Source organism: Pseudonaja textilis, chromosome 1 (genome assembly GCF_049901715.1).
Source record: "Pseudonaja textilis isolate UNSWEBS1 chromosome 1, rPseTex1.2, whole genome shotgun sequence".
Taxonomy (NCBI): domain Eukaryota; kingdom Metazoa; phylum Chordata; class Lepidosauria; order Squamata; family Elapidae; genus Pseudonaja; species Pseudonaja textilis.
In genome coordinates, this window is record NC_141990.1 from 78918049 (window position 1) to 78944684 (window position 26636).

General features: G+C 36.3%; 1 protein-coding gene and 1 long non-coding RNA gene across 21 annotated transcripts in view; one reads left to right on the forward strand and one right to left on the reverse strand.

Moving 5' to 3' along the window:
* The window catches only part of ARID1B (AT-rich interaction domain 1B), a 410221-nt gene extending 398920 nt beyond the window's left edge, over nt 1–11301 (reverse strand). For all 18 annotated transcript variants that reach the window (XM_087939034.1, XM_087939114.1, XM_087939103.1 and 15 more), the window contains exon 1: nt 9524–11301. In XM_087939034.1, the coding sequence (XP_087795160.1) occupies nt 9524–11290 (1767 nt within the window). In that variant the 5' untranslated portion in view covers nt 11291–11301. The remainder of the gene's footprint in view (nt 1–9523) is intronic.
* Nucleotides 11302–11556: 255 nt separating this feature from the next.
* On the forward strand, nt 11557–26042 carry LOC148127693 (uncharacterized). 3 transcript variants are annotated; one of them, XR_015744690.1, is made up of 6 exons: nt 11569–11658; nt 15733–15801; nt 17712–17917; nt 18010–18235; nt 23462–23570; nt 25812–26042. It is a non-coding gene; the product is annotated as an uncharacterized LOC148127693 (long non-coding RNA). The 3 variants fall into 3 exon arrangements; XR_015744686.1 differs by having other exon boundaries at nt 11557–15801; XR_015744689.1 differs by having other exon boundaries at nt 11557–15801; nt 18166–18235.
* Nucleotides 26043–26636: the final 594 nt, after the last annotated feature.

A 26636-nucleotide genomic window follows, 5' to 3' on the forward strand; every position in this document is an offset into this window, starting at 1 on the left:
TATATATTTGCATACTATATTAATGTTTTGTGTAGTCAGCCAAAAACTAAAAAAAAAAAACCTCCTGTCTTTTTAGCAACAGCTACAGCTGATTAACAGGGAATTTCATTTACACCCAATCACACTGTACAAATTTAGGGTTTTTTTTTCCTTTTGGAAAAGAGACTATTAGCTACACATATTGCTGCTTGTTTGCCTTCATTATCCTTTCATAATACATAGGTAAATGTGTACACTTTACAAAATTAATTCTTCAATATTGTCACTATAATCAAATATATTTTAATGAATCTACCCATTTAAAGTTTTTTTTATAGATTCAGCTAGAACTCAGTCAAAAAAGAAGAAAAGCAGGTGTATGACCAAAAAGCAGAAAAACCCAGACCACTGTAACTGTACAGCTGAATAACCAACAGCCAGAAACTATTATACTTCTCCAAATCAACAAAACATCCCCTCAAACTTCTCTCTTTGCATGTCTTTTTCACAGCATACAAATCAGCAGCTTATCTTTGTGGGCGAATTAGTCCTTCCTCTACAAGGCAGGAGAGCGACTAGTCTCTGAATCCTGTTATCTGTATATGCATTCCATTTGAATCCAATTTCCTTGCATTACCTCTGCCCAGGTCAGGGATGAATGGCTGTCAAATTCCCCCAGGAATAAAAAGAAAACCTTTTCTTCCTGAGGCAGCAAGTTTCAATTCACAGAGCACATGGCTAATCTACATATGTGAAGGTCATGGCACTTCAGTCAAGGAGGTTAAGAATGGAACAGCTCGCATAAGGGGCTGTCTTAAACATCTTGGCAAGGCGCCCAACAGCAAAGATTGTTGAAAAGCAATAGATAGCTTCTGGCAGCACCAAGAGTAAAAATATTTTGATCATGTGATGCCAAGCAAGCAAACCAACATGCTCTAAGTGATAAACTTTTGCAGTAACTAATCGTGCCATATTTTGAATTCTCCACCAAACATTCTCCCTTCCCCCAGCCCTTTCTCACGCTGTGTGACCGAGCCCAGAGAAACGTGGAAACACTGAGATCTTAGGGGAAGCCTTTTATTTTCTAAGTTAAATAAAAACAGCAATAAAACCAGGAATATAAATAACAATATTATAAACATCATAACAAATACCAACTAACAAAACAAAGAGATCATAATTTCTTCCAGGAAGTCAAATACTTAACTTCATTTATTAGAGGAACTGAAAAATAAAATTAATTCTGTCCACTATAATAATTTTTCACTGGATGAACTCGGCTACAGTTCTCAGTTCTAATGCCAGATACATTTTGCATTCATATAAATGACAATTTCACATACAAATTAATTTGTATAACTTGCTGCATAAATAATACAAATAATCACACTAAAGATTTCTGCTGTAGACCTAGGCTGGAAAATATATCTATCCTTGGTTGTCCAGGTGCCTATAAATTTGGTTCTAGTATTAAGGAATTTAAAACATTTTTTACATTGCTCCATCTCCATTGTTCTGCTCCAAGTTATTTTATGCTGTTGAATAAATTAGAATGAAAATGGCAACCCAGTTCAAAATGAATGCAATTTATACTTCCAAATGAAACTTTTAACATAATTATAAATAAGGTGATCCAATAGTTTTAACAAACAAAAGTAAAAATAAAGACAGTTGGTACCATACATTAACCAGACGTAATGGAGATTGCTGCAAGTGTATAGTCCTTGATAAACAGTTCTAAAACTAATCCAGTTTCTTATAATCAATTACAACTTTTAATTCTTTGGCACTGAATATTTTTTTATTTATACAACAAGAGCTTTTGCTTTTAAACCAACACATTATCTTAATGTTAATAAGGGTTCATCTGTTGTGATTCAGACAATTATTTTAAATCATTCATTTTAGTACTATCTATTGAAGGTTGCAGAATCCAATCCACAATGCCAGATACAACCCCTATTATATTTATTGTGGCATGCTGACAAGCTTCTTGTACTTTTCACTAGTGGGAGTGGAGAGAGCAAAACAGAACATTTATTCAGTCCCTGACTGTCTGCTATAAATGGTTGGTTGATTGAATTTGCCTTGTTGGCTCCCCAATTTTTACTTCAATAAATAGATATGGAAAGTGACTGCAACTGTTTGCCCCGCCCCTTTTTACAAGGTTATTACAAGATTCTCTAGAAAAGATATTGTCATATTCAGTATAAAGATAAACAAATTAGCTTCTTATTATGAGTTTTTTAAACTTTTGTATGAAAATGTAAAACATGTAAAATGTTTTAACATGCAAAAATGTAGCAGTTTTACTTGTGCAAGCAGCCTATGGAAGAACTGGAGGCTAAAAGATACAACGAACGGTTTCAGGAACTGGGCTTGGCTAGTCTAGTGAAGAGAAGGACTAGGGAGACATGATAACGGTCTTCCAATATTTGAGGGGCTGCCACAAGGAGGAAGGAGTCAAGCTATTTTTTAAAGCGCCTGCAGGCCAGACAAGGAATAATGGATGGAAACTGAACAAGGAGAGATTTAATCTGGAAATAAGGAGAAACTTTCTGACAGTGAGAACAATCAGTCAATGGAACAGAGTGCCCTCGGAAGTTGTGGGAGCGCCATCACTTGAGACTTTCAAGAAGAGATTGGACTGCCATTTGTCAGAAATGGTATAGGGTCTCCCGCTTGGGTGGGGGGGTTGAACTAGATGACCTACAAGGTCCCTTCCAACTTTGATTATCTGTTAAATCTGTTAAACTTTAAGAGGGAAAATATGTTCAGAGCAATCAAGAAAATTACGATATTAAAAAAATGCAAAGCAGATTGTACTAAGACAAGTATCTTAAGTTTGAAAAAGATGACCTCTGGCAGCAACTAGTTAAAAGATTTTCTTTTTCTCTCTTTTTTGGTTAGTATGTATAAACTGAGTTATTTTGGAGAAACAAGCATCTTAAATTATTTGTCAGTACTGAGATACTGATACAATAAGGTTTCTATGAATGTCAGAATGTAACAATATATTAATTTCTTTTATAAACTATTACATACTATTATTATTAATCATGTATCATTAAAACTACTATTTTATCATCTCACCACAATTGTACTGAAATCAAACAAAATGTATTGAGTAAAAAAGCAGAAAAGAAAAAATGGGAAAAGTAGGAAATGATGAGATCGTTAAAAATCCTTAGTTGTTCTGTATTTACCTACTATAAATTGGAAAATATAAGCTAAACTAAATAAGTTCTACTTGTGGATTCAAGTATGTTTCCCACAATGTATTTATCTGATCTATAAAAGCCAGCTTCAATATTTCTATAATCAGCAGGTAAATGATGTAATGGGAAACTATTTTAATAACAATTGAGACAGAGAAATATATAAAATCCACATACAAACATCAATCTGTGTTTTAATGGGAAGAGATACAGAAGAATAAAGCAGAAGTGCTAGACTTTTAAAATGAGGAAATGGGGGACAGTAAAAGGACTATATTCTTAAAATAAATAAAGTAGAAGAATCATGAAGAGACTAAAAGTTGCTTTTTTATTTCTTTTTATATGTAAAATACTAGTTAGTTTTTCAAAGCTTAGATATTTATCACCATTATAAAAAGTATTTGTTATAAACAATTCTATTTTCTTACGAATGACAACGGTGAATAGAATTGTTAAAATATAAAGAGCACATCATAGTTTATCAAAAAGTGTGATTACCTGTTGCTCATAAACTTTTCTGACTCTGTCTCAATGAAATTGACAAATCTGTATTCCAAACTGAAATTGAATTGAGTCCATTTCAAATACACTGAATTAAGTTGTTTAGAAAACCAAAAATATTCAAACCCAATAAATGTGAAATCACTGGAAAACCTCTATCCTCTTATTGTTCTTTTTAATTGTTATTGACAATTAAGAAAAATTCAATTGTATGTTTGGCAATTCATTTGGTCAAAATAGCATTTTATCATAGTCTTTGTTTATAAGAGTATCAGAGTATCTTCTAAGGTCACCATCTTTACTGACATCATCTAAGACAAAATCTGGAATAATTGTGTGAAATGCATTCAGTATGTTGGTGAAATCTTGTTTTAACATTAGTTTGCAATTGCTAACATCCTCAACAGAGGTGACCCTTTATGAAATAACGTACCTTTGTTATTTCATATTTGAAAATATTCAGATATACAAAAATAAAAAACCTAGCTACACTGTTTATTTAGTTGGCCTGTCAAATGAGCAATCACAGGAAATCAGAACAAGTCAGAAAAGACAAAAAAAAAGACCTGCACTTAGAAGATATGCTTAACAATTACTTTAATAGGAACATTTGGGGGGGGGGAAAGAAAAGCAACTGATGATACAGGCTCTGATCCATGAAAGCTCGTTAGTTTTATATCTGAGAAGAATTTCACTGATTTTGAAGACTATTGAAACAGGCTGTGTTAAGCTAGCTCCAAATTATCTGACTAGAGATCTTAATGCAGTGTCATGCTTTATGATGCTCTGCATGATACAACTCATGGAATATGCCATCCTAAGCTCTTTTGTCCTGGCAAATGAATGCTTCAGGAAAGCAGAAACTTTAGCACATTTGTGCTTTTTTTTTTTTCTGAACCAAGCATGTGTGTAATCCCAAAGGAATGGCTTGTGACAGCACTTCTAACTTAAAATCTTAATAAGGGAAACAGAGCTTTGGATCAGGCTAGAATGTGCAAACAGCCTTTAACTATTAAAACGAAAGGAGAAATGAATTCCATGATTACCTTTCATGAGTTCATAAAAACATTACCCCTTTTCCCTCACATCTCTGTTAATAAATGACACAGATCATCAAGACTGAAAGTAAGCATTTGTTCATGAGAAATATATTAAGCATCATAGGACAGGAGACAGCAAATTTCAAAGCTGTATTGAAATGTAATGCCCTACTGGAGCCTTAGTAAGCTTGAGGGCAATTATATAAATGAGAATGCACATAACGTTGCTTCATAACATGCAGTATGTGAACATTTCGGGTCAATCAGACTAGACTTAATATGCTGAGTAAGCATAATTAACCTAAGAGTGAAAAATAAGATGATGCCCATTTTATATGCTGCCTTTTTTCCAAACACACAAATTTATGCTTTTTCACTTCCAGCAATATGGAAGATACAGCAGTTTGAATAGTGATTTGGATTTATTTTCTTTATCAGCATTCACTGAATTGAAAGAAATGTCTTTGCTTAAACTTCCTTTCTAAATTTGATCTTATATTTGCCTACTGGAATAATATAGTTTGTATTTGGAACAAGGGGAAATAGATATGCATGCTGCTCCAACATCATGCTTATAAATATTAAATATTAGGGCAAATATTCATTTTAAAGATGCAAGTTGAGATCCTACTCATGTGAGCAGCACACTGCAAACATCCTACTATTTTCTACAACAATGCCAGGGATAGGCCTACCCTTTTAATGAAGAATTTATACATATTATGGGCAGTTTGATCTACTGATTGATCTACTACAACTACATTTATATTTTATGTGTTAGGAAAGCATAATCTTGCTTCATAGAGAGTACATGGTGGAAAAGTCTATAAAACTGACTAGCTCAATAGTTACCTCAAGCAAAGTTGAATGTAAATTTCAGTTGAAAACTCAATATTCCAGCATCCTTAATATTTCAGAAATCAATAATATGCACTAATGTCCTCACTATTATTAGTGATAATTATAACAAAGAAGCTATTAATTATATTGCTCCATTACCACAGAATTCATAATTGAGAATTTTAATCAGAAACGAATACTGAGCATATAAAGGGCATTGTTTTCTCATATTAGTATTATATCCTATTAGTAGTACTATAGCTATAGAGCTGATATTCATCAGTGTCCAGGTTGTGATCCTGCAGTTTCACATTACACTCAAAACAATGAATTAGAGCTAATTCAAATAAAGAGAGAGAAGGGGAACTTGTTTATAGATAACTTAGTCCTATAACAAGGGCTGCAATTTAAAAAAAATCAACTACCTGATGTTTTTATAATTAACAATTATCTAGTGAAGTCAAAAGTTGAAAAAGAAAGAAAAAGATAACAAACACTATGCTTTTATATAATCTATTAATCTATAAAATATGTAATAATCTAACCTATGACCATCTGAAATGTGAAGTATTTCTTAAAGTAACCTGTATCAGTGACTCTTCATCTTTAGCATGTATAATCACAAAACTAGTAAATAATCAGATTAAGTCTGAGACTCTTATGTACTTCTGTCCTAATAGTACTACTTTTGATCTTATTTATAACTATATGGATGCTGCAAAAATAGAACTTGAATAGTTTCTTTAGATTTCATGAGATTTTCATTTGATTATTATACGTGGTAATCTTTTTACATTTGGGAAGAGCTATGATTGAAATAATTTAAGTTGTTTTATTAAACAAATGAGATGGGAGTATTTTGCTCAGAACAGAATTCAAATCCTATATATTGAAAACAAAGATACCAATAAGCAATAATGCAATCAAGCATCCAGATAGTGCTCTGATTTCTATTTTATTTTATAGAGAAGATTGGTTACTGTATATCTGGACTGAGCATTACATTGTGCACATATGTACAGGTATATCTATACATTTATTTGTACACACATGGGCATTTATAAATAGATACATCTCATATATATGTTCTGGTAACCATTTTATTCCACACATTTCAAATGTATAGTTTTTTTGCCCATAGGAATATAATAGACGTCTATAGCTATAATTTTAAGAGTCTGAAACAGAGAAAAATAATATATTTTAAAAATAAAAATATATTTATTTTGATAACTTTTTGCTTTTTAAAACAGAAATGACATTTTGGACTCTATTACCTAAATAATTTGAATTGTAAGAGAAAAGTAACAAAAACATACTAATGAATTATATTCATTATGAACATTACTACCAAATGCTCATATGTTAAAGAAACTTGTCAGACTACATTTTATAAATTGCATCCAAGATATGATGGTGGTGAACAAGTATTTGTCCCCACAAGCAGGATATGCACCAGTTAAGTGTAAAATCTATTTCTAAGGGTCATGATAAGGTCATTATGATTCTGATCTCTTTTTTAACTAAATTGAAAACTTACTATTTTCCCATGAAGAAATCATATAAAATCCAGTTTATCTTTTCAACATATTAAAACTATATGCTAGAATAATCTCATTTACAGTACAGAAAATAAAGCAAATATTTTAAATTGAACTGAGGTTATATATACATACACATTTTGCTAATGATTTTATTAATCTTAGGAAATTAGAATAAAAAGAGAGTTCTTTGAATTTTTACTTCCTCATAAAGGAGAGGAAAAAGAAGATACTAAAATATTAAAGCAATAGCATATAGACAATAAGTCAAATATGTTTTCAGTCTACCCAGGATTCAAATTATTTTTCTGATTATTTTTCTGATTAGCCCATCACTCACTACTGCAGTCCATTTCTATTCTAGGACACAATCATTTAAATTTTATTTTAAACCTGAGCTATTTGGTATCTCCAAATAGTATATATGAAAATCTATTTTTCTTATTCCTGTCCCTTAAAACAGATTCAAAGATTTAGCATTCATAATAACATAGTCTTAGTAAGGAAAAAAGTCCCTAGTAATACTAAAATATTACTCTTTTAAAAATAGTTTATTGCAAATTTAAACATAGGTTTGCATTTTATCTTTTAAATAAAAGAATGAAATGAAGTACAGTAATTTCTGTTTCTAGTCAATAAAGCAGAAATACAAAACAGGTTTTTTTTAAAAAAACAACAGTTTTCTGAATGTTAATGTAATTTAGAAGCAAACAAAACCCAGATATTAAGCAATATTAATAAGTTATCTAATAGCTACATATCTAAGGGTGTGAGCGATACAATAGTAACCAATGTACAAATAAAATTAACATCACCCATATATATATATATATATATATATATATATATATATATATATATATATATATATATATATATATATATATATAAAATGCTAAGGTAATATGAAATTCTATAAAACATCAATACTCAGCAAGAATTCAGTCACACAAATACAGATCTAATAAATGCAGCACAGCACAGGAAAAAAAATCACAATTGGCTAGAATTCTGTTTATTATCTGTCCCAATGACTTAAAACTTAAAATATTTATTAATGCGATCAGAACAAAGGCATTTTCCAAAACCCATTAACAAAAACAAAAAAGCTAAACAAATATGCAAAACAAAGTGAAGAAAGGAATTAATCCCCCTTTCTAAAAAACCTGAATGTTTATTATCATTGCTAATGTTTAATATAATACTAGTGGTGTGCTAAATTCCACTTAACCTCAGCTATCTATCGAGGACTGCCAATTATTTCAGCTTCTTCTAAGAACATGTAACCTTGCATCTGTGAGCAAAAGTGCTCAGTTATTATTTGTGGCAAGAATTTTTGTGACTGTACTGCTCAGCAATTCTATTTACATCAGCAATGCTAAATGCCCAATGGAGAAAGGGGAGCCAATCAGATGGCAGATTAGATGTCAACTCAGAGGCAGCTGTCTGGAGACTATTACAGCCAGTTTACCTCCACAATTCAAATTCCAAACCTCGCAAAGGAGATCAAGTCACTCTTTAGGCTCAGACAGCAGAATAAGAAACATCAAGGGCGCGGAGTTATTTCCTATCGTTTTAAAGGTGCTAAAAAAGAATCTCAAGCAAGCATTGTTCAATCACCATCTGATACCTATTAATTTGGCAACCTACAAGATGCATATAATCAGAAAAGATGTATAGTCACCAAAAACCCGGACTGTTGATCTCTTGCAGCATTCAGGCCTTTTCTAGTTAAGAAAAAGAGCTCTTTTCACTTAAAACACAACAGATTTTTAAAATGATCTTCCTCTATATGCTTTTAAACTGAGTGTATCCAGACTGGAAAGGCAGGAGAAACATGCAAAAAGAAAAGGTCATCCAAAGAACAACATAAGCCTTGAAAATTATCAGTGGTAGGGCACATATACAAGCTACTTAACCTGTTTCTGCTAGGTTTTGGAATACAACTGCATCCAAGCAAAAGCAATGTGTTAATAACTTTAAAGGTCTTTTTTCTGAAATAATCAGGACAGGATAAAGGCAGCATAACTGGCACAACCAATAAAATGACAGTGGTCCCTCCCTTTCCCTCTCCAAAGTGGTTCTCCTCCGGGCCTTGTGTGTTCAGATTTCTAATAAGTCTAGAGTAGGAGCACTGGGTGGGGTAGAGTGGGTCTCTTGTATTGTTCAGCCGCCTCATAAAAATGGTCTTATTTTTTCGAAGAAAAGTCATTCCCCCTGTGATGCCTCTCTAACCTAATCAGAGTCAGACATTGTGCATTATCCAATCCTGTTAGGGAGGCAGCAAGCAGTGGAGATGGAGTAGTAGAGGAAAAGTAAAGCAGAAAGTAAGGGTTGCATCGGACACATTAATACACGAAGTTAAACCACACAACGGTTTGCTCTTTGGGGTTCTTATGGTTACCTGGTTCCTGCTGAGGGTCTGTCCAGTGCTTCCAGGGCTCATAGCAGGGTGATTTCTTTGTTGTGCAGCTGCCCAGGCTGGGTTTGCAGCTCCATACTGGGAGCCCATGTCCTTGCCCATGACTGCCTGCTGACTTCCTGGGGCGGCTGCGGCAGCTGCTCCCTGAGCCGGCTGCTGCGATGGGGCACCGCTGGGGCTACTATAATCAGGGTAGCCTGTGCCATAGCTCCTCATCATGGGGCTGGGGGAAGTCAGCAGCTGGTTCAAGGTTGGGGTGGCTCCAGACGGGTGTTGGTTTTGCCCGGAGAATCTTTGGAAACCCGCCGCCCCAGATGCCTTTCCCAAGCTCCCGCCGCCGCCAGGGCCCAGCATCATGCCCTGCTGGTGCTGCCTGGGGGAACTCAGCACCCCGAAAGCAGAGGACGAGCCCCCATAGCCGCCGCCGCCGCCGCCTCCTCCTCCTCCTGCAGCCGCCGCCGCCACGGCTCCCGGTCCTGTGTTAGTGCCGCCGCCAGGCCGGCCGTAAGCGCCCGAGTAGTGGTTGTACTGGCTGTTGGCGTAGCCTTCGTGCGAGTTGGGCAGGGGGTCCATGATGTTGGGGGCCGCCGCGGGGTGCATTAGCCCCATCCCGGGGCTTTGTTGTCCGCCATGTTGATCAAAGCAAGGCCCGGCCCGGCTCGCTGAGGAGGCGCCTCCGCCGCCGCTGCTGCCGCCGCTGCCAGCGTTGCCGTAATAGCTATTAAACTCCGAGACACCCACCGCTGAGGGGCCGCCGCTGCCGCCGCCGCCGCCGTCTCCTCCTCCAGTGCCGCCGCCGCCGCTGCTGCCGCCCGCTCCCTGAGGTGGTGGTGGTGGTGGTAGCGGTGGAGGCGGCGGCGGCGGCGGCTGCTGCTGCTGCCCGCCCAAAGGTCCCAAACTAGGGTGGTCGTAGCGACTGTTGAGGTGCTGCTCGCCCATTTTGTCCGGCGGCGGCGTCGCCTCTTCCTCGTCCCCGCCTTGATTCAGCAGGGGCTGAGGCTGCGGCTGGTTCTGGGGCTCGGCCTGTCCCCCCAAGCCACGGTCTTTTCCTCCATGTTGCTGCTGCTGCTGCTGCTGCTGCTGTTCCATGTCTGCGCTGCTGGGCTGAGCAGCGCCGCCGCCGTTGTTGTTGCTGCTGCTGCCGCCGCCGCCGCCGCCGTTGTTGTTATTCTGCATCGGATGGTGCTGAGGCGGCGGCTGTGGCTGGAATTGATTTAGCTGTTGGTGTTGAACTGCATGGTGGTGGTAGTGATAGTGGTGGCGGTGGTGGTGAACGTGGGGGTGCTGGGCACGGAGGTGAACTGGGTGCTGGTGCTGGGCACGGGGGTGGTGTGAAGGTGCGGCGGCAGAGGGATCGCCTCCAACGCTTTGCAACTTATGATTGGGAAGCAGCCCTATCTCCATAGGAAAAGAAGAGGAAGATAAGCTCGACACGCTTCCAGGGTCTTTTAGAACCAGTTCCGAGGAAGAGCTGCGGCCGCTGCTGGTAGCGTTGTTAGGAGCCGCGGCGGCGGCAGAAGTTGCATTACTGGCCATGTTCACTACATTAGCTTGGTGAAGATGGTGATCTACATTATTCAATCTGCTGCTGCTCGTCCCATCTACGACCCCCAGGAGCGAGCCAGATCCAACAGCTCCGACGGTGCCAGCCCCAGAGTTAAAATCCTGGGTTAAGTTACCCGTCAAACTCTGGGTTTTGACCTTGCTTTTGCTCGCACTCATCGGAGCCACTGCTACTTGCGCGGCCATGATCGAGGAGACTCAAATATCTCCCTCCCCTTTCCTTCGCACACAACCCCCCCCCCCCACACACACACACTTTAGAAAAACTGGCAAAACAAATAAGGGTGTGGAATTGACAGGAGCAAGAAAACTCCAAACTGGCCCCAAAGGACGGGGGGGAAAGATTTATTTGATGGAGGGAGGAAGGGAAAGCCTGTATGATTATTGCAGGCAGGCGCGCTCACGCGCGCGCTCACGCGCAAACAGCACAGCTTTTTCCTTTTTTTTTTTTTTTGGAAAAATGACAGAAAAGTCCCCTCCCAAAGTCCTTGATGGAGATCAGAAATTGAAGAATGCCTTACGGTCCGTGCCTGTTCCTGCTGTGTGATTTCATGGTGAAAGTTATTGTTGTTGTTTTTTTAGTCTAAATGAAAGTTTTTTCTTTTCCTCTCTAGCCCGGATATGGGTAAACACACGTCTGGCTGAGCCTATCAGGCCCAGCATGGCTCGGGAGAGAAGGGAGGGAGGGAGAGGCGAGGAGAACGAGTTCTAACAATTATTATCCACTTCTCTCTGATTATCCTGGTATACGTGGAAAACGCGGACTGGATTTCTCTTCCGTCTCCTGCTGCAGCTCTTATGGCAAAGAGGATCCTCTGGAAAAGAGAGAGGGGCAATTCGCAGCTTCTTTACGGCAGCCTCCTTTCAGCATCAGGATAGCTGACATAGAACATGATAAAACCAGGGACGGAAGCTGCCTCTCCCCGTTTTCTCTTATTCAAAGGCGTGTGAAAAGAGAGGGGAAAATGTTTTCCCTTGGAGTAAGGGATAAGGTTTTCTAAAATATACCACCTTGCTATTCTCTTCTGGGGCAAGCAAGGTTATTTCGAGTAGTAAGAAAGAGGAAGAAGGAAGGAAGGAAGGAAGGAAGGACTGACTGCCTACGTGGTGTGAATAAGAAAAAAGAACCAATTCGTTTTAACATTACACCTATCTATGGGGGTATTTATTTATTTACATTATTCAATTTAATGTCACCCAACTTTCAAAAGTTTTTAGCAACTACCACACAACAACCAAACCATAAATTATTCCACATCTATTGTCATTTTATCACGCCAGGTACACAAAACTGAGTAAAAGATTAGGCACATGAATAAATTATCAAACTCACAGAACACCAAGTAGACAGGTACAGTCCAAGTACCATATGTGATAAGACATGCATGTAAGTCTACTCAGCTCAAGATAAGCTCTTAATATATGCATAAAGAGATCTTCATTCAAAGGACTGATCCAACCTACTTTTGCATAATGGGTTTCTTTGCTGGATTAGAGAGAAATATCTAGGTCAGTAAGACAAATGCCTGCATTTGTTATTATATGGAAAGATAAAAACATGATATAAAGATGTCCTTTTTACTTTCTACATTTATAATCAGAATTTGTTCAAATGCTATCGTATTTTTCAGGGCTGATATTATTATAAACTATTAGTATACATCTTTAACAGTAAATTTATTTCATGCCTCCTGCATTTTTTATTAAATAGAAATTTCAGTATAGCATATAACTTCCAATTAAAAAATTCATAATTGTTTCTAAGGCTGCTACTCTATCTCCATTTACCTGGGAATGAGCTACAATAAATATATGCGCTTATTTCTAAGTATGGAACTGTTCTGCTGATTGCAATCCTCATACAATAATTTTTAGAATATATTATTCTAAAGCCATTAGACTTACTTTTGAGGAATGTATTGCACAATATTTTTCTAACAAGTAGTAGGTTATCCTGCCAAGCTGGGGGGGGGGGAATTGGCCAGCGGCCAGCCCACCGGTCAACTGCATCTTTTTTGGGTGGCCTTATCCTTTGGCATGAATGGAAATGGTATACTATAAAAGCAGTAACTGGTAAGTTGTACAATGTATAAAGCAAAGCTATCAAGTATCATTTGTATTGACCTGCTTAAAATGAACTTTAATCCATTAATTGATTGATTGATTTAAAAGCAGCTCAGGCAGCTGCTCAACTAAAATTGGCTGACATCCTTTGAAAATATGTTAATCTAGATCTTTCACCCTTTCAAGTACAAAAGGATGCTAGAATGGCCACTTAAATTATCAACATGGTCTAATTATTCTAAATTGGATGCAAAGATTGCTGCTTCTGCAGATGATGCTATATTTCCAGATACAAAGTTGCATATGAAGTGTGTATTTATAGTACTTTTACTTTGTTACATGCTTCTGATAGCAGTTTGTTTAGCACATTGGTAACATAATTTTTTTTTTACCGCAAAACAATTTCTTTTCTCAATTCCCAATATTAGTTTGTTCTGTCAATAACACTGTTGCCAAGTAATAATACACTGTATATCTTTTTGCTGATTGTATCATTTTCAGCAGCATGTGTGACCAGCAGTCTGTAGCAGCAACATTTCTGAAATTGCTACTGTGTCCAGCTGTCTCAAAATCCTAATAATCATTTGCATTAATGATGCTCTTAATACAATTATTATATACAGGGCTGTTTTCAACATGTTCTATTAATTTGTATGCACAGCAAGGATTTCCTGAAGAGAGTAAAATATTTCCAGCACTATCGTTATGTCCCTTAACAATGGAATTACATTTGGTGTATGTAAAACATCTTTGATGATCGAAAGAATGATTACTTTTCATTTTGTTAAATTATTAGGTATAGAAATGACTTGCATTTATATAATAGCATTTTGCCACTATTAGCATTAACAAATTAAGGGCTATTTTAATGCAATTAATATGCACTGTACAGAGCTATCTACTAAGACTCCATTTCTAATCCACCAATTAAACCAATGAGAGGTATGTTATCTCAAAAATAAACAGCAATCTTGGTTTTAAATTTACAGTTTAAAGTATGTAGTTATCTATTAACTTAAAAACATGGAAACATTAAATTGGAAGGGACCCTTTAGACAGCCAAATTCAACTTTTTCGGTGCGGAAATTTATTTTAATTTCTGGGTTTTTCTTTGTTTAAACACATATAGTGAAGAAAAGCCCAACACCTCTCTGCATGTGTTTCACTGTTGCATTGCTGTTATTAGGTAGATCTTTTTTTCTGACATTCAGTTAGAACTGCCTCTCTATAACTTAATATTTCCCCATATTGTATTCTCTGGAGTAAGTGAGAACAGATCTTGACCTTTTTTCTACATGACATCCTTTCAAATATGTGAAGAGTGCTGTAATATTCTCCCTTAGTCATCTTATCTCAAGGTAAAACAAACCCATCTCCTTTAATCTGTCCTCATAGGACTTAGTTTCTATTAATTTTCACTGCTCTTCAAACCTGTTCCAATTGCTCTAGTCTAGATCTTTTTTATGACATGTGGTGCTTAGAAATGGACACCAGTACTCGAGGCAGAGTGTGACTAAAGCAAAATGAAGTGGAATTATTACTTCTGGTGATTTGAAAATTGTATTTCCATTGATGCAACCTAAAGCATCAGAATTTGCTTTCTTTGTAGCCAAATCCCACTACAAGCTGATCTTCAGGTTTCAGTTAACAACTATTCCAAGTTCTTTTGTCCAAGGATTATTATTAAGCCTGGTATCCCTATCCTATGCATTTGATCTTTTCCCCCCCAAGTAAAGAACTTCATACTTGTTTCCATTAAATGTCATACTTTTACCTTCAGCCCATTTGCCCAAATCTTTTGACTTTTATTTCAGTAGTCTAGACTATTAGCCATTCCATCTAATTTTGGGGTCATGTAGAGATATGCATTCTCACTGCCTCTTCACCCAAATCACTAATGAAAATATTGAAGAATACAATAAGCCCAGGATTGATCTATGTATCACATCATTGATAGTTCTCTCCACCTAGATAAGGAATAATTATTAACATTTTTGGATTACAATCTGAGTCAATTTTAGGTCTACATAATTTCCATGTCATTCAGCCCATATTCACTAGATTATTAATTTATATATAACTGGATATTTTGTGAGAGGCTTTTCTGAAGTCAAGATATGTTTATAGCATTTGCACAACCAGTAACCACATTACCCGATCAAAAAATGATACTATAAAAAGTGATTGTATTGTACTATTACAAAAATAATTCTACTACAATACCATGGGTAAGTTTATTGTGTTCCTGACAACATCCTCACCATTAACTCCATAGAATATGAGGTTTGATTACAACCTCTGCAATATTAATTACAACTATGAAAACAATCATTTGTTGTTATGTGCAAACTTGTCCCACTGAAATTGGAAGGACTACAGAGTGGGCAGGGATAGAAACAAGATTACACTATAAGAATAACTTAAGTAGATTTAACTGGAAGTATGACAAAATTCTGTTTAATTTTTAGTGAGATTTACTGGACATACAATTATACTGAAGTGTGCCTTTTGTTTTCAGATGTCTCTAAATTTTCAGCATCATTATAATCATTCTTATATTTCAGTTGCTTTTTTCTATACCACAAAAGTCAAAATTGTTACATGGTTAGAAGCGGACAGAGTGGGGAAAATTGGTAAGTAATTCTAGTAGGAAAATCAGGTGTATACCCAAGGGTCATTATATTCTGTAACAACAACAAATTGGAATTCTATGCAAACTCCTAGAAAGGGTATATATTTCATCTTTGTAGAAGAGAGAATAACGTAACTGTAACCTAAATTCTTGCCAAGCAATCCATCAGCTCTTGCCAGGAGAATACTTCATCTTAGTTATTGAGCCTTTTTGACATTTTCTTTTAGATGTTCTTCTTTTCTGTATTCAAACACTAATTATACATGTTAAACTTCGTGTGGTTATTATTTAATGTTTTCATATATAAATAGGTATGCATATGCATATTCTAAAATTCAAGGAAACCTCACTTATTCATTTATTCTTTCATATATCCACGCTTAAACTGATGTGCATGTGTAATTTAAGACTCCTGATAAGAAATATTGGCTCAAACTCACTGGGGCTTCCTCACTTATTTTCCAGATAGTTGCAGACAGGATTATAAAATGCAGGACACCAAGGACATATGATTTTAATTGGTTGGTTTTCTAGACATTGGAATGAAAAGTGTTAGTGTGTTTTATTCCTAATATCTTTGTGCCCAAGCTAAAGATGGAACATTGTACATCAGTTTCCAGCACAATTAAATTAACCCAGAAAAGATGCCACATGCCAATTCCCTCCCCAGTGGTAGGTAAAACCATTAAATAGCATTTTAGTTTCTGAGCAACTTACCAAACAAAACAAATATCCTAGTATTTTTTCACACTGAAATACATAAAAAAATTCCCATAATTTTATACCTGCATAAATTTTTAGGGTTATACCATAATTGGCAATTGCCACATGTACTCAGTTTCTATCTGCCAGTTAGTCCTTCAGTCATTCCTCCTTTTTGTTCTGGTTAGTTCTATTATTCGGTATATACATTTACAGTAAATGTGTAAACATTCTTGCATTAATCTTATCTTTAATGTTTTCACTACAGCTACTTTTTTCAAAATAGTTTTAACAGGTTTTACATTAAACAGGTTTTAATTAATTAATGCAATTAATATATTTTTAATTGGGAGACTTTATAGGGACAATCATTTTGTAGGAAAGCAGCCATCTTTGTGGATTCAAATCTTTTGGTAGTCCAGAAAAATAAACCATATTTGAAAAAAAAAATCCTAAATGCATCTTTTTTCCAGACTATTTTTGCAAGGGTGACTTTTCATCATACTCCAGGCAAATAAGGGCAAGGCTTCTCTCATTCATGTATATTTTTAAAGAAATCTGGCACATATTTTGGACAAAGAAACACCCATATTTTCAAACTATCCTTAAAAAAAAATCTTTGGCAATCTTTTCAGTCAGCATTATGGAAAAGCTCATATATTTAAGCATGGCTGAAGAACAACAGTTGATTAAGCAAATAAACTAGTTCTACCAGTTTCTGTTGCAATACAGTCATAAGCTCAATAGTGTTTCTCTCTTGCCTGATTCAAAAAAGTGATAATAGTTTAGAGGGATGTCTTTTCCTTCAAACACTGAATGACATTTTTTATTTAAAAGAAGTTTCTATATATAATGAACAATCATCTTCATTCATGATTTCTTCAAATACCAGAAACAGTATGTGTAAATATGTATATCTTTAATTCGTTAAATGATTAACTGGCTGTAAAGAAGAGGCAATAATTGCTTCATTTTAGAAATGACTTACGCCTTAGTTTGATTTCAGGCCAAATCAGCTTTATAAATCAGTTCAGCTGCTCAGTTTTGGTACAGCACAAATTCTCTGTTCATGATTGATTGGAAATTCATAAAAAGGACATATTGAGCCCAAACAGAACACAACGGGGTTGACCGAGCAGAGTAATGTTTTAATTTTGTTACTGTTTTCTTATTAAATTGAGTCAGAATTTGTTTTTGGTGTTTCACCAGGTGGCAGCATCTGGCTAACCTTGTCCAGACTGAAAAAAGCTAAACAAGATTGGGCCTTGTTAATAGTTGGATGGGAGACCACAAAAGAATTCCAGGCTCTTAGGTTATTTGAAAAACATAATGGAAAGTGGTGTTGGTGAATCATTGCCAATAAAATTCCATGGATATGTCCTTGAATTGCAATTGCAGTGCAATTAGATTTGCGTGTAAGATGCCTTTCCTTACATTTTTCAGCGCCATGAGTACTTTGTGAAATAATTTGATTCTGAGCATGACAAAGTAATGTTTTTTTCAATAGGAACATGCACCAATTTCATCATTCAGCTGAAAATTTATTCAGTGACGTGCAAAACAGCCTGATTTATTTCAGACCACTTCAAAGTGCTTGTGGTATTCAATATGGGCTTCCCATTAATGTCCCCTGGAAATAAAAAGAATACTTTTCTAGTTACAGACAATTGGATAAAATTCAGAAGAAATAGTAGATTGTTCAAAGAAGGATGAATCTACCAAAGTTCAAAGTGGTAAGTGTGCATGTATGCACAGACATGAATTCTTCCATAACTTTCTAATTTATTGATTGAATTTGTTGGAGGGGGGGAGATTCCCCTTCTGACAATCAAGAAATCTGCTTATGATTGTAAAATATGACATTGTGGGTGGCACATACCTTTTTGGTAATTAATAATAATAAATACCCTCTCTTCTTGAGGATATTTCAAGTTTATTATAGTCACAGACCAGCATATTCTGAAAACATTCATGAGAAGTGAACCTAACTAGGAATTTGGCAGAATTTCAAAAAAGATAGCTCCTGTCAGCTGTAGTAGGTAGGTTAGAGAGAACATGACCCGATTCTATTTTATTGTAATGTTACATTAGCAGAACCTTGCAAATCTGAAAGTACTTCCATGTGTCTTTAATAGCCCAAGAAACCAGGGAGGGTCTCTTCTAAGCTGCTTGCCCTGCCCACATTCCTGCTATGGGCTAAGCTGCCTTTTATCTGAAGGTTCTCTTGGTTGTATCTCATTCCCCAGACTTCAAGGTCATTCCCACATACCATTACAGCTACACTGCTGGTTTTTTTTTTTTTAAATGAATCCCCAAACAAAGGAAGTTATTTGTTTTCTCTATACCGCTTTCATTTTTACATTTTGGGGAACTATTTGTATGTAAATATTGAACAGAACAGAGGTATGTTTGGCAAGAAACCTTACAAAAATTCAAAGCTCAAGTACACAACTTACTTAGTTATGTTTAATGACAAACAGTTGAAAACACAGTAGAATTGAGAAATGTCTAATGAGACACACTAGAAGAAACATATGAACATCCAAGGTTTTCCAGAAAATGATCATGTGTGCCAGATCCTTATTTTTCATTAGCAACCAAAATGCTTGATATTTCTGATCTTAAGAGAGAGTTAAAAACAAACTTCAGCACTCAATACTGGAAAACTTACAATATACAGTATTACTTTAGCATCTCTCCTTTTAGTGGGGAGTCCCACTAAAAATATTTGCAATGAGCTGTCAGTTACAATCCTCTATTTTTCCTTTCTCCACTCGAATTCCTTCCTTGCATCAGTTCCTGGAGGAGTAATACATCACAATTAGGAGACACATTGTCTTTGTCTCTGAATAATTTCAAATGCTAATGAAGCTTTGGGGAATTCAGATTCGAATTTGGATTGCATGGGAGAAGCTCTGCTTTGATTGACCATATCCCAAATCTTTAAAATCAGCTTAATTCTCCTCTGAATTTGGAATCCTACACACGTCTACGTTGCATCCAAAAGTCACTTAAGAGTTTCAGTTAAGCATCCATGTTTATAACTTATAAACATATTTAAATATATGCATTTTATTAATATTAAATTATATTTAAAATTATATATATATATAATTTTAAATATAATTATATATATATATAATTTTATATAGAGAGATGCTATTTGCCGGTTCTCCAAACTACTCAAAATTTCCGCTACTGGTTCTCCAGAACTGGTCAGAACCTGCTGAATACCACCTCTGAATTAGGGGTATTCCATCTTTGACCTTTGATGCTGCAGGAATTTCCCCTTGTTGGTATACAATCTAGCTCTTGCTTTGAAGAACAGCTGTGGTACAGAAGGCCTTTGCATAACTCCATCTGGTACACACAGTTGCACCATTTTCTAGATGGGGAGGGGTTACACAGTCACTTATAGCCCTAATTTCCTTGTGGTTTGACTACTGCAATGCATTCTACATATGATTTCCCTGAGCTTCAACTGGTCCAGAATGTGGCAGAATCAAGCAGATTGTCAGTTTGATTTTAGCACAATTCAAAATACTGGCCATTATCTATAGCTGCCCCCCTCCCATTAATATAAGGTAGTATATTAAAAGGACTGAAAAATGTGCAATTTTGTTTTTTAGCTATGAAGTTTCCCCAAATTGTATCCTGAGAACAAGGATGGATCTTGAGGCCGGTGTGAGAGCAGAGCAGAATTCTAAAATCCTACCTTCTGTGCCGCCATTCCCCTTCTCATGGTCTTTTCTCCGCAGATGTCCTGTTGTCCTTCCAGTCCAACATCAATTTACCATCCAATATATCACTTATCATCAAGCTGAGGACAGGAAAGATCCAAGTATTCCCAAACCACTGGATAGCAACAATCTCATATGTCTTATTAGGGAGGAGAGCTGATTATTTCTCTGAAAGTTTTGTATTCCATTTTAGGAACTACTAATAGAAGAAACTCCATTTAAAGAAGGAGTAAAAGAGTACAATAATTTTAATACAATAGACTGGTAGTTCTTAGAAACTATGTAATTGCTCTGGGTAATTCACCTATTCATGTTCATCGCTTGACTATAAATAAGACCTTATGAATGCTTGCCATATGTGAAACAGCCGTCAAAGATCAAGCATCACAGAAAAGCACTTCTTAATAAGTTAACTTTATTTCAAAAGCATTTGAAATAGTTTCTGTCATGATTGTCTGTTCAGCTTGGGGTGCTGTTTTATACACAGCGCTATTATCTTTAAAGGATGGGTGTAGTAGTAGTAAGAATAAGCTTGACTAATCTCATCAGAGGTTTTTAAGAAAATTTGTAGTCACACAATAAAATATTCGGGTGGGTCTCATGCATTCCCCAGTACCTCATCTATGGTCTTCAAAATCCTCAGAAGGAGTGACATTTTGGGGCCTTTTTATTTAGCCTTAGCCTAAGAGGGTTTAGTGGGCAAAATGGACTGTTTTTTTCAGTGGCAAAATATGCCAAGAAAATTTACTTATACATTGTAGCATACTGGTCCTGGGTAGAACTTGACATAACATTTTTCATAATGTTAGACATTACAAAAGAATTAAACATTACACAACCTGTTTCATGTTGTACACTTTAGGCCTCAACAAATTGTGCTGCATAAAATAAAGATGGGGGCTCAGGCAACCCTCAAAAAAAAAAAAACAAAACATTGCAAACTTGGGTTGTGGAAATGCAGAAATAGCACCCATCCTCTTAACAAAAGCAGTTTCACCTTGAAAATAACCACCTTGCCAAAATATCCAAGCATAAGCGTATTTTGACAACAAAAGATCAATGCATGAGGATCAAGACAGAGAAGAAACAAGAGATCTTTATGTCCATTGCTGATGTCTCTAATAAGGACAGTAGGGTTGATGAAACACAAGAATTGCCCTAAGACTTGGTGATGTAAAAAACAGCACCTGCCCTTTGGACTATGGTTGAAGGCTTAAATGACCAAATATTCCTCCCTATGGATACCATGGATGACCAATCTTTCTGCAAGTGCAGTTGAGTTTTTATAAAAGTATTTTTCTACTTTCAGTGTTATCAAAGGAGAAGGGACTGGATTTTTCTAGGGGTGGATTTTTTTGCATTTATTAGGATTCAACTGCCCACATAAATTACAGCTTACTTGTAAAAGCAAAAAGTGTAAAAAGAAATTGCACTGCTTTAATTTGACAATGTGCTGCTGAATGTCAGTGGTGCAATCCTGAGTGACTCTGTAAGGTATAAAAATCTGTAGGAGCCATGAACAACTTACAGACCACAGCTTGTCCCTCTTTGATATAAATGCTCAAGATAACACAGACTTCCCTGACATATATTGTGCAGGTGTTGTTTTGTATGTTAAAATATTGAATCACATGAATGTTACATGCCTGCAAATCCCTGCAATTTGAATGTTGCTATTCCAAACCATCTCAGAGAAAGTTGCAAAAGGCACACTAGTGTTTTACCCCAAAGAGGAAATCCATTTTATTTCCCATAAATAAACCTTTTCTTTATTTCTTTTCTTACGGGTTCAGGATACTTTCTTACTAAATCTAATGTTAAGTTTACTTGAACCAAAAAGCCCCACCCCCACCCCCTTTTATCCTAAAAAAATCTTATTTCTTAATGAATGTCAGAACATTGGAGGGATGAGTAAAGCCATTGTTTTTTCTTTATTACCCACTAAAGAAACATTTGTGATTAACCTGAAAAGAGAACTAGATTGATTTCTTCAGCTGGAGGCAGTGGCCTCAATAATGTTCTCCCTCATATTTGGCCTGTTTCAACTAAACTGTTCGAATTGCCATATAAAGATTCGATAATATGGCCCTAACTACTTATGAAATGAGCAAAATTACTAGTCTTCGCTTAGGTGGGTTTTAGAGAAACTCTTATCAGCAAATGTGTTTTTCACCAGTACTGTAGGGCAGGTTATAAAATTATCCTTCAAAAGGTCATTAATGTAGGAAATGGAGAAAATTATTAATTTCCTAGAATCAAGTGTGGGAATATTTTTCATCACAGTGACACCTAGCTTTAGAGATATCTATGAATAGCAGAAAATGGGTTAGAATAATTCACCAAAGAAAAGAAAAGAAAAGAAAAGAAAAGAAAAGAAGAGAACAAGGAAGGAAGGAAAGATGTATGGCAAAAGCCACATTTTTATTAAGTTGCACATGGGGTGCCAAACTTGCCACATCACATTGCCATCATGTGATGTTTGGCAACATTTTTCCCATTTGCGGAGCTGGGGTGGGTGTGGCCTGCGTGTGATACATCCACCAGTTTGACACCCCTGTGCTAGGCCATCTAACTGAACATTGTCTGTATGCCAGAATATCTTAGAGTAGTAGTTCATGGACCTTGCTTCAGATAACTGAGCTATGGGTCTGCTTCATCAACTTGGTTATGAGATAGATACTTGATGGCAATATTTAAAATACATCCCACAAATGTATGGTAGGGATTTTATAATAGTGTGACAAACCTAGATAACTCAGAATAAAATGTGTGTGAAAGAAATATATAACAATCAAATACATACATTGTGCAAATGTATTTGCTATAGAATCTTTGTAGGCCTGGGATATTTTACAATAGTATTAAAGAAATCACCAATAAAACTAGTATCAAAACAAGCAACAATCAGTACTGTGTAATAATGATGGATAAAGATAGTACCCTTGAGTTTGCAAAGCACCATCTAGTGGCTAATGTGTTCAATTGCACTTTAGTGCAGGTAATTAGTGATGGGCAGGCATGTTTGGAGACATAACCATGGCTGGAAGCAGGAAGCACAAGTGAGAAAAAGAAATGAGCAAATATAAATTGTTCTATTGTATATTTCTATCTTAGCACAATTAACACATTGGTTTTGTTTCCTCGCTGTAATGGTCTCTTCTTTTCTGGACTTCCTTCTTTGTAGGCTTATGTCTTTAATATGTTTTTTATAACTAACAGGTTATGTTCAACCATTCCATAAACAGTTCCTCTTAGTGGCAGAAAAATAAGATGGCCAACTTTCTTACAGTAAAGATTCTTTCAGATATGAGTCATCACATTTACACTGGTAAGTTGCTAGACATTATATGTAACGCATTTATCTGATTGAAAATGAGATTCTTTAAAAGATTTATCAGCAGAGGTAGGGTTTACTTAAGGAGACTGAGGAGTGGAAACAGAGCAGGTCACGGGACTCCTTCCTCTGTTATTACCATAATATCGTTGCTCAAGACAACAGGGCACATTACTCTGCTAGCACAGAAATGAGTTCCTATAAGAAAACCAAAGAAGCAACTAAGAGCACATAGGTAGTGATGGTAGTTTCCTTGGATAGAAAATCACCCAAGGTTGAAGCTTTCCTTGCACCTTGGAAAAGCCTGGATTTGACCAGCCTCATGTAGTACGGACAACACTGAAATGAATTCGCACTAGATATGACAGATGCCCTCTATAAGTGGGGCAAAACGCCATCATTGAATTGTGACTGTGGGGCTGAAAAACAAACTATCCAAGACATAATATACAGTGTCAAAACAGGGCCTGTAATAGAGATTTTGATGATTTTCTGGCTGCGACAAAGGAAGTAAAAAATTATATTTGTAACTTGGATATACCTTTGGAATCTTCCTTTTAAGGTTTCAGACTTTATAGTCTATGTTTTATGTATTTATATTCTTTTTAATTGAAATATGATGCGAATGTGCCATATGACAAACAAACAAACGAATGAATAAATAAACAAACAAACTTAATTTCCTTTCCCATTGCAGAAGATTGGACTAAATTTTCCTTGGTCCTTCCAGCTCCACACTTTTGGGATTTGCTGCCCAGTTGCAAGAAGGAGGGAGGCTTATGAGAGGAAATCTAACCATATTAGTAGTTCCTTCCATATGTTCTTGCAATACTTATGTTTTGGGGAAAATGTGGGGAAGCATTATGCACCAATGGCTTTCTTAGCTTTGAAAGGCAATTAGGAAGAAGTCCAGGGATGATCTCTAGTTCAATCATGCATTTGGTACTTCATGATACAAAATGGTAATGCTTGAAATCTAAATCTTCCAGTCCCAGATTTCATTCATACTTGGAAAGATTCCCTATGTAAGATTAAATCCCACCATCGTTTGGGGGCAGCTGATGAAATGATCTCCACTGTTTCAAATCCAGGCACCCATTTGCTGTCCCGAATCAGTTTTGAATACCTTGTATGGTTATTTGAAACAGAGATGTATCCAATTCTGCTTTGGGAAAGCAATGCTTATAGGTGTGGTAGAATAACACTTCTTGTTAGCATAACTTCCTTCCTCCTATTTCTCCCTCCTTTTAAAGAAATACTTCTAGGGCTTTTGATATGTTAATATAACAAACACTTAAGACAGAAGGGAGACTCAGAAGCAAGCAACAATTAGAACTAAATAGCTGTACAATCCTTTGGATTAAAAGGCCCTGGTTAGTGCTAGAAAGGGACACCTCCCCAGACTAGACTGGAAGTTGAAAACCCCCCACAGAAGAAGACGGTGGCAACCCACATACATATTGCTGCCAAGAAAACTTCATGGACATAAATCTATATCCTACTTTTCCAAAATCAGCTACGGATTTACTCCAAAATGTGAGAAAATAAAATCCACAGTCATTAAACACAAAGTAAATAATAATGTATTCAAAACAGGACAAGTGGATTAAAAGTCAATTAAAGTCAGTTAAAATCACAATTAACATTCAATTGCCACCTATTTAAAACTGTACATTATGAACCAAGGGCTTGGGTAAATCTTACAGGCTTCGTTTTACCTGTAATGATATCATCTGTAACAGAAAGCAGGACATGCCTGGATCTGTGTTTCTCAAAGTAGGAGTGCTAATACAGAAAGGATTCAGTCAAACCTCAATACAAGGAAAGTAGTTGTGATTTCAAGATCAGAATTGGTGTAGAATAAAGGCAATAAAGCAACACTGGATCAAGTTAGTCCAGTGCTTTTCAGATTTGCTAGAGTTAAAATTCCCAGAATTCTTGACACTTTCTTTAGCCTGAATATTTACATTATATTATTTAAATGGAGAAACACGATTAACCTCCAATTTTCCCACTTCTGTTACCTGCTTAGAGGCATGCTGAGTATTTTTTTCTCCATTTATCTTACCTAAAACATTAATTTGCCACCATTAATATCATTCATTATGTGTTTGGTTTAGTGATTATTTTTTTTCAAACTCCATTCTAGCTCCATTAAGCTTTTAAGACAAGGTTTACTATTCTTCCAAGAAAGGAAGACTGCACATCTTAAAAAGTTTTATTGTTCATTTTTAGAGAAAACAACAGAATGAATATGAAGGCTGAAATCCAGGACACTATGGACACCGTGTTATTCCCCACATGTATCTGCTTATGTTGCTACATGCCATATAGCAAATCTCTTGATGCTTAGGAGAATTTCAATTGCATTTTGTATTATAGTATGCTACAGTTTCTCAAAATTCCCTGGAGGCTCAAGGAAGCCCTTGAGCATGCCTAAAGTAGCTATCCCGAGTGTGGACAAAGTTTGCAAAACATTAAAATTTCTTTAAAAAAGCAAATAACTAGTAGGTATTATGATGGATTTTCCCCGTTTATTTGCCTTTAAAATGTGGTTTTATTTTCTTGTTGACAGCAAAAGGGAGTTAGAGCCAAATAAGCTGTTGCAATATAGACTCCCTCCCTCCTTCCTTCCTTCCTTCCTTCCTTCCTTCCTTCCTTCCTTCCTTCCTTCCTTCCTAATAGCTGTCTAATAACTTTGACATCAACACACAGCTGAAAGCCAAATAAGACTGCTGAATGCCCAGATACAGGCAGTTACATCGATAACCCTACACAAAAGGTGCCAGGTTGACTTTCCTAGCCAGCACTGATCAAATCTAAACAGGATCTGTGCCCAACATGGTGTCTGCCAGGACTCATTGTTTAAGTGGAGTCTTGTCTCTACCCCTCAGTGTGACTGTGGTGCTCCTTGACAAAATATCCATCACTTTGTGCCCAAATGTCCATCAAGAGCTTACAATGTCTGTTTTTTTTTCCAACATAGACCACTCTATCCTTGAATGGCTGGATGGACTGGATATTAACATTTGAACCACTCTAAGTCCATAGTAGTCTATA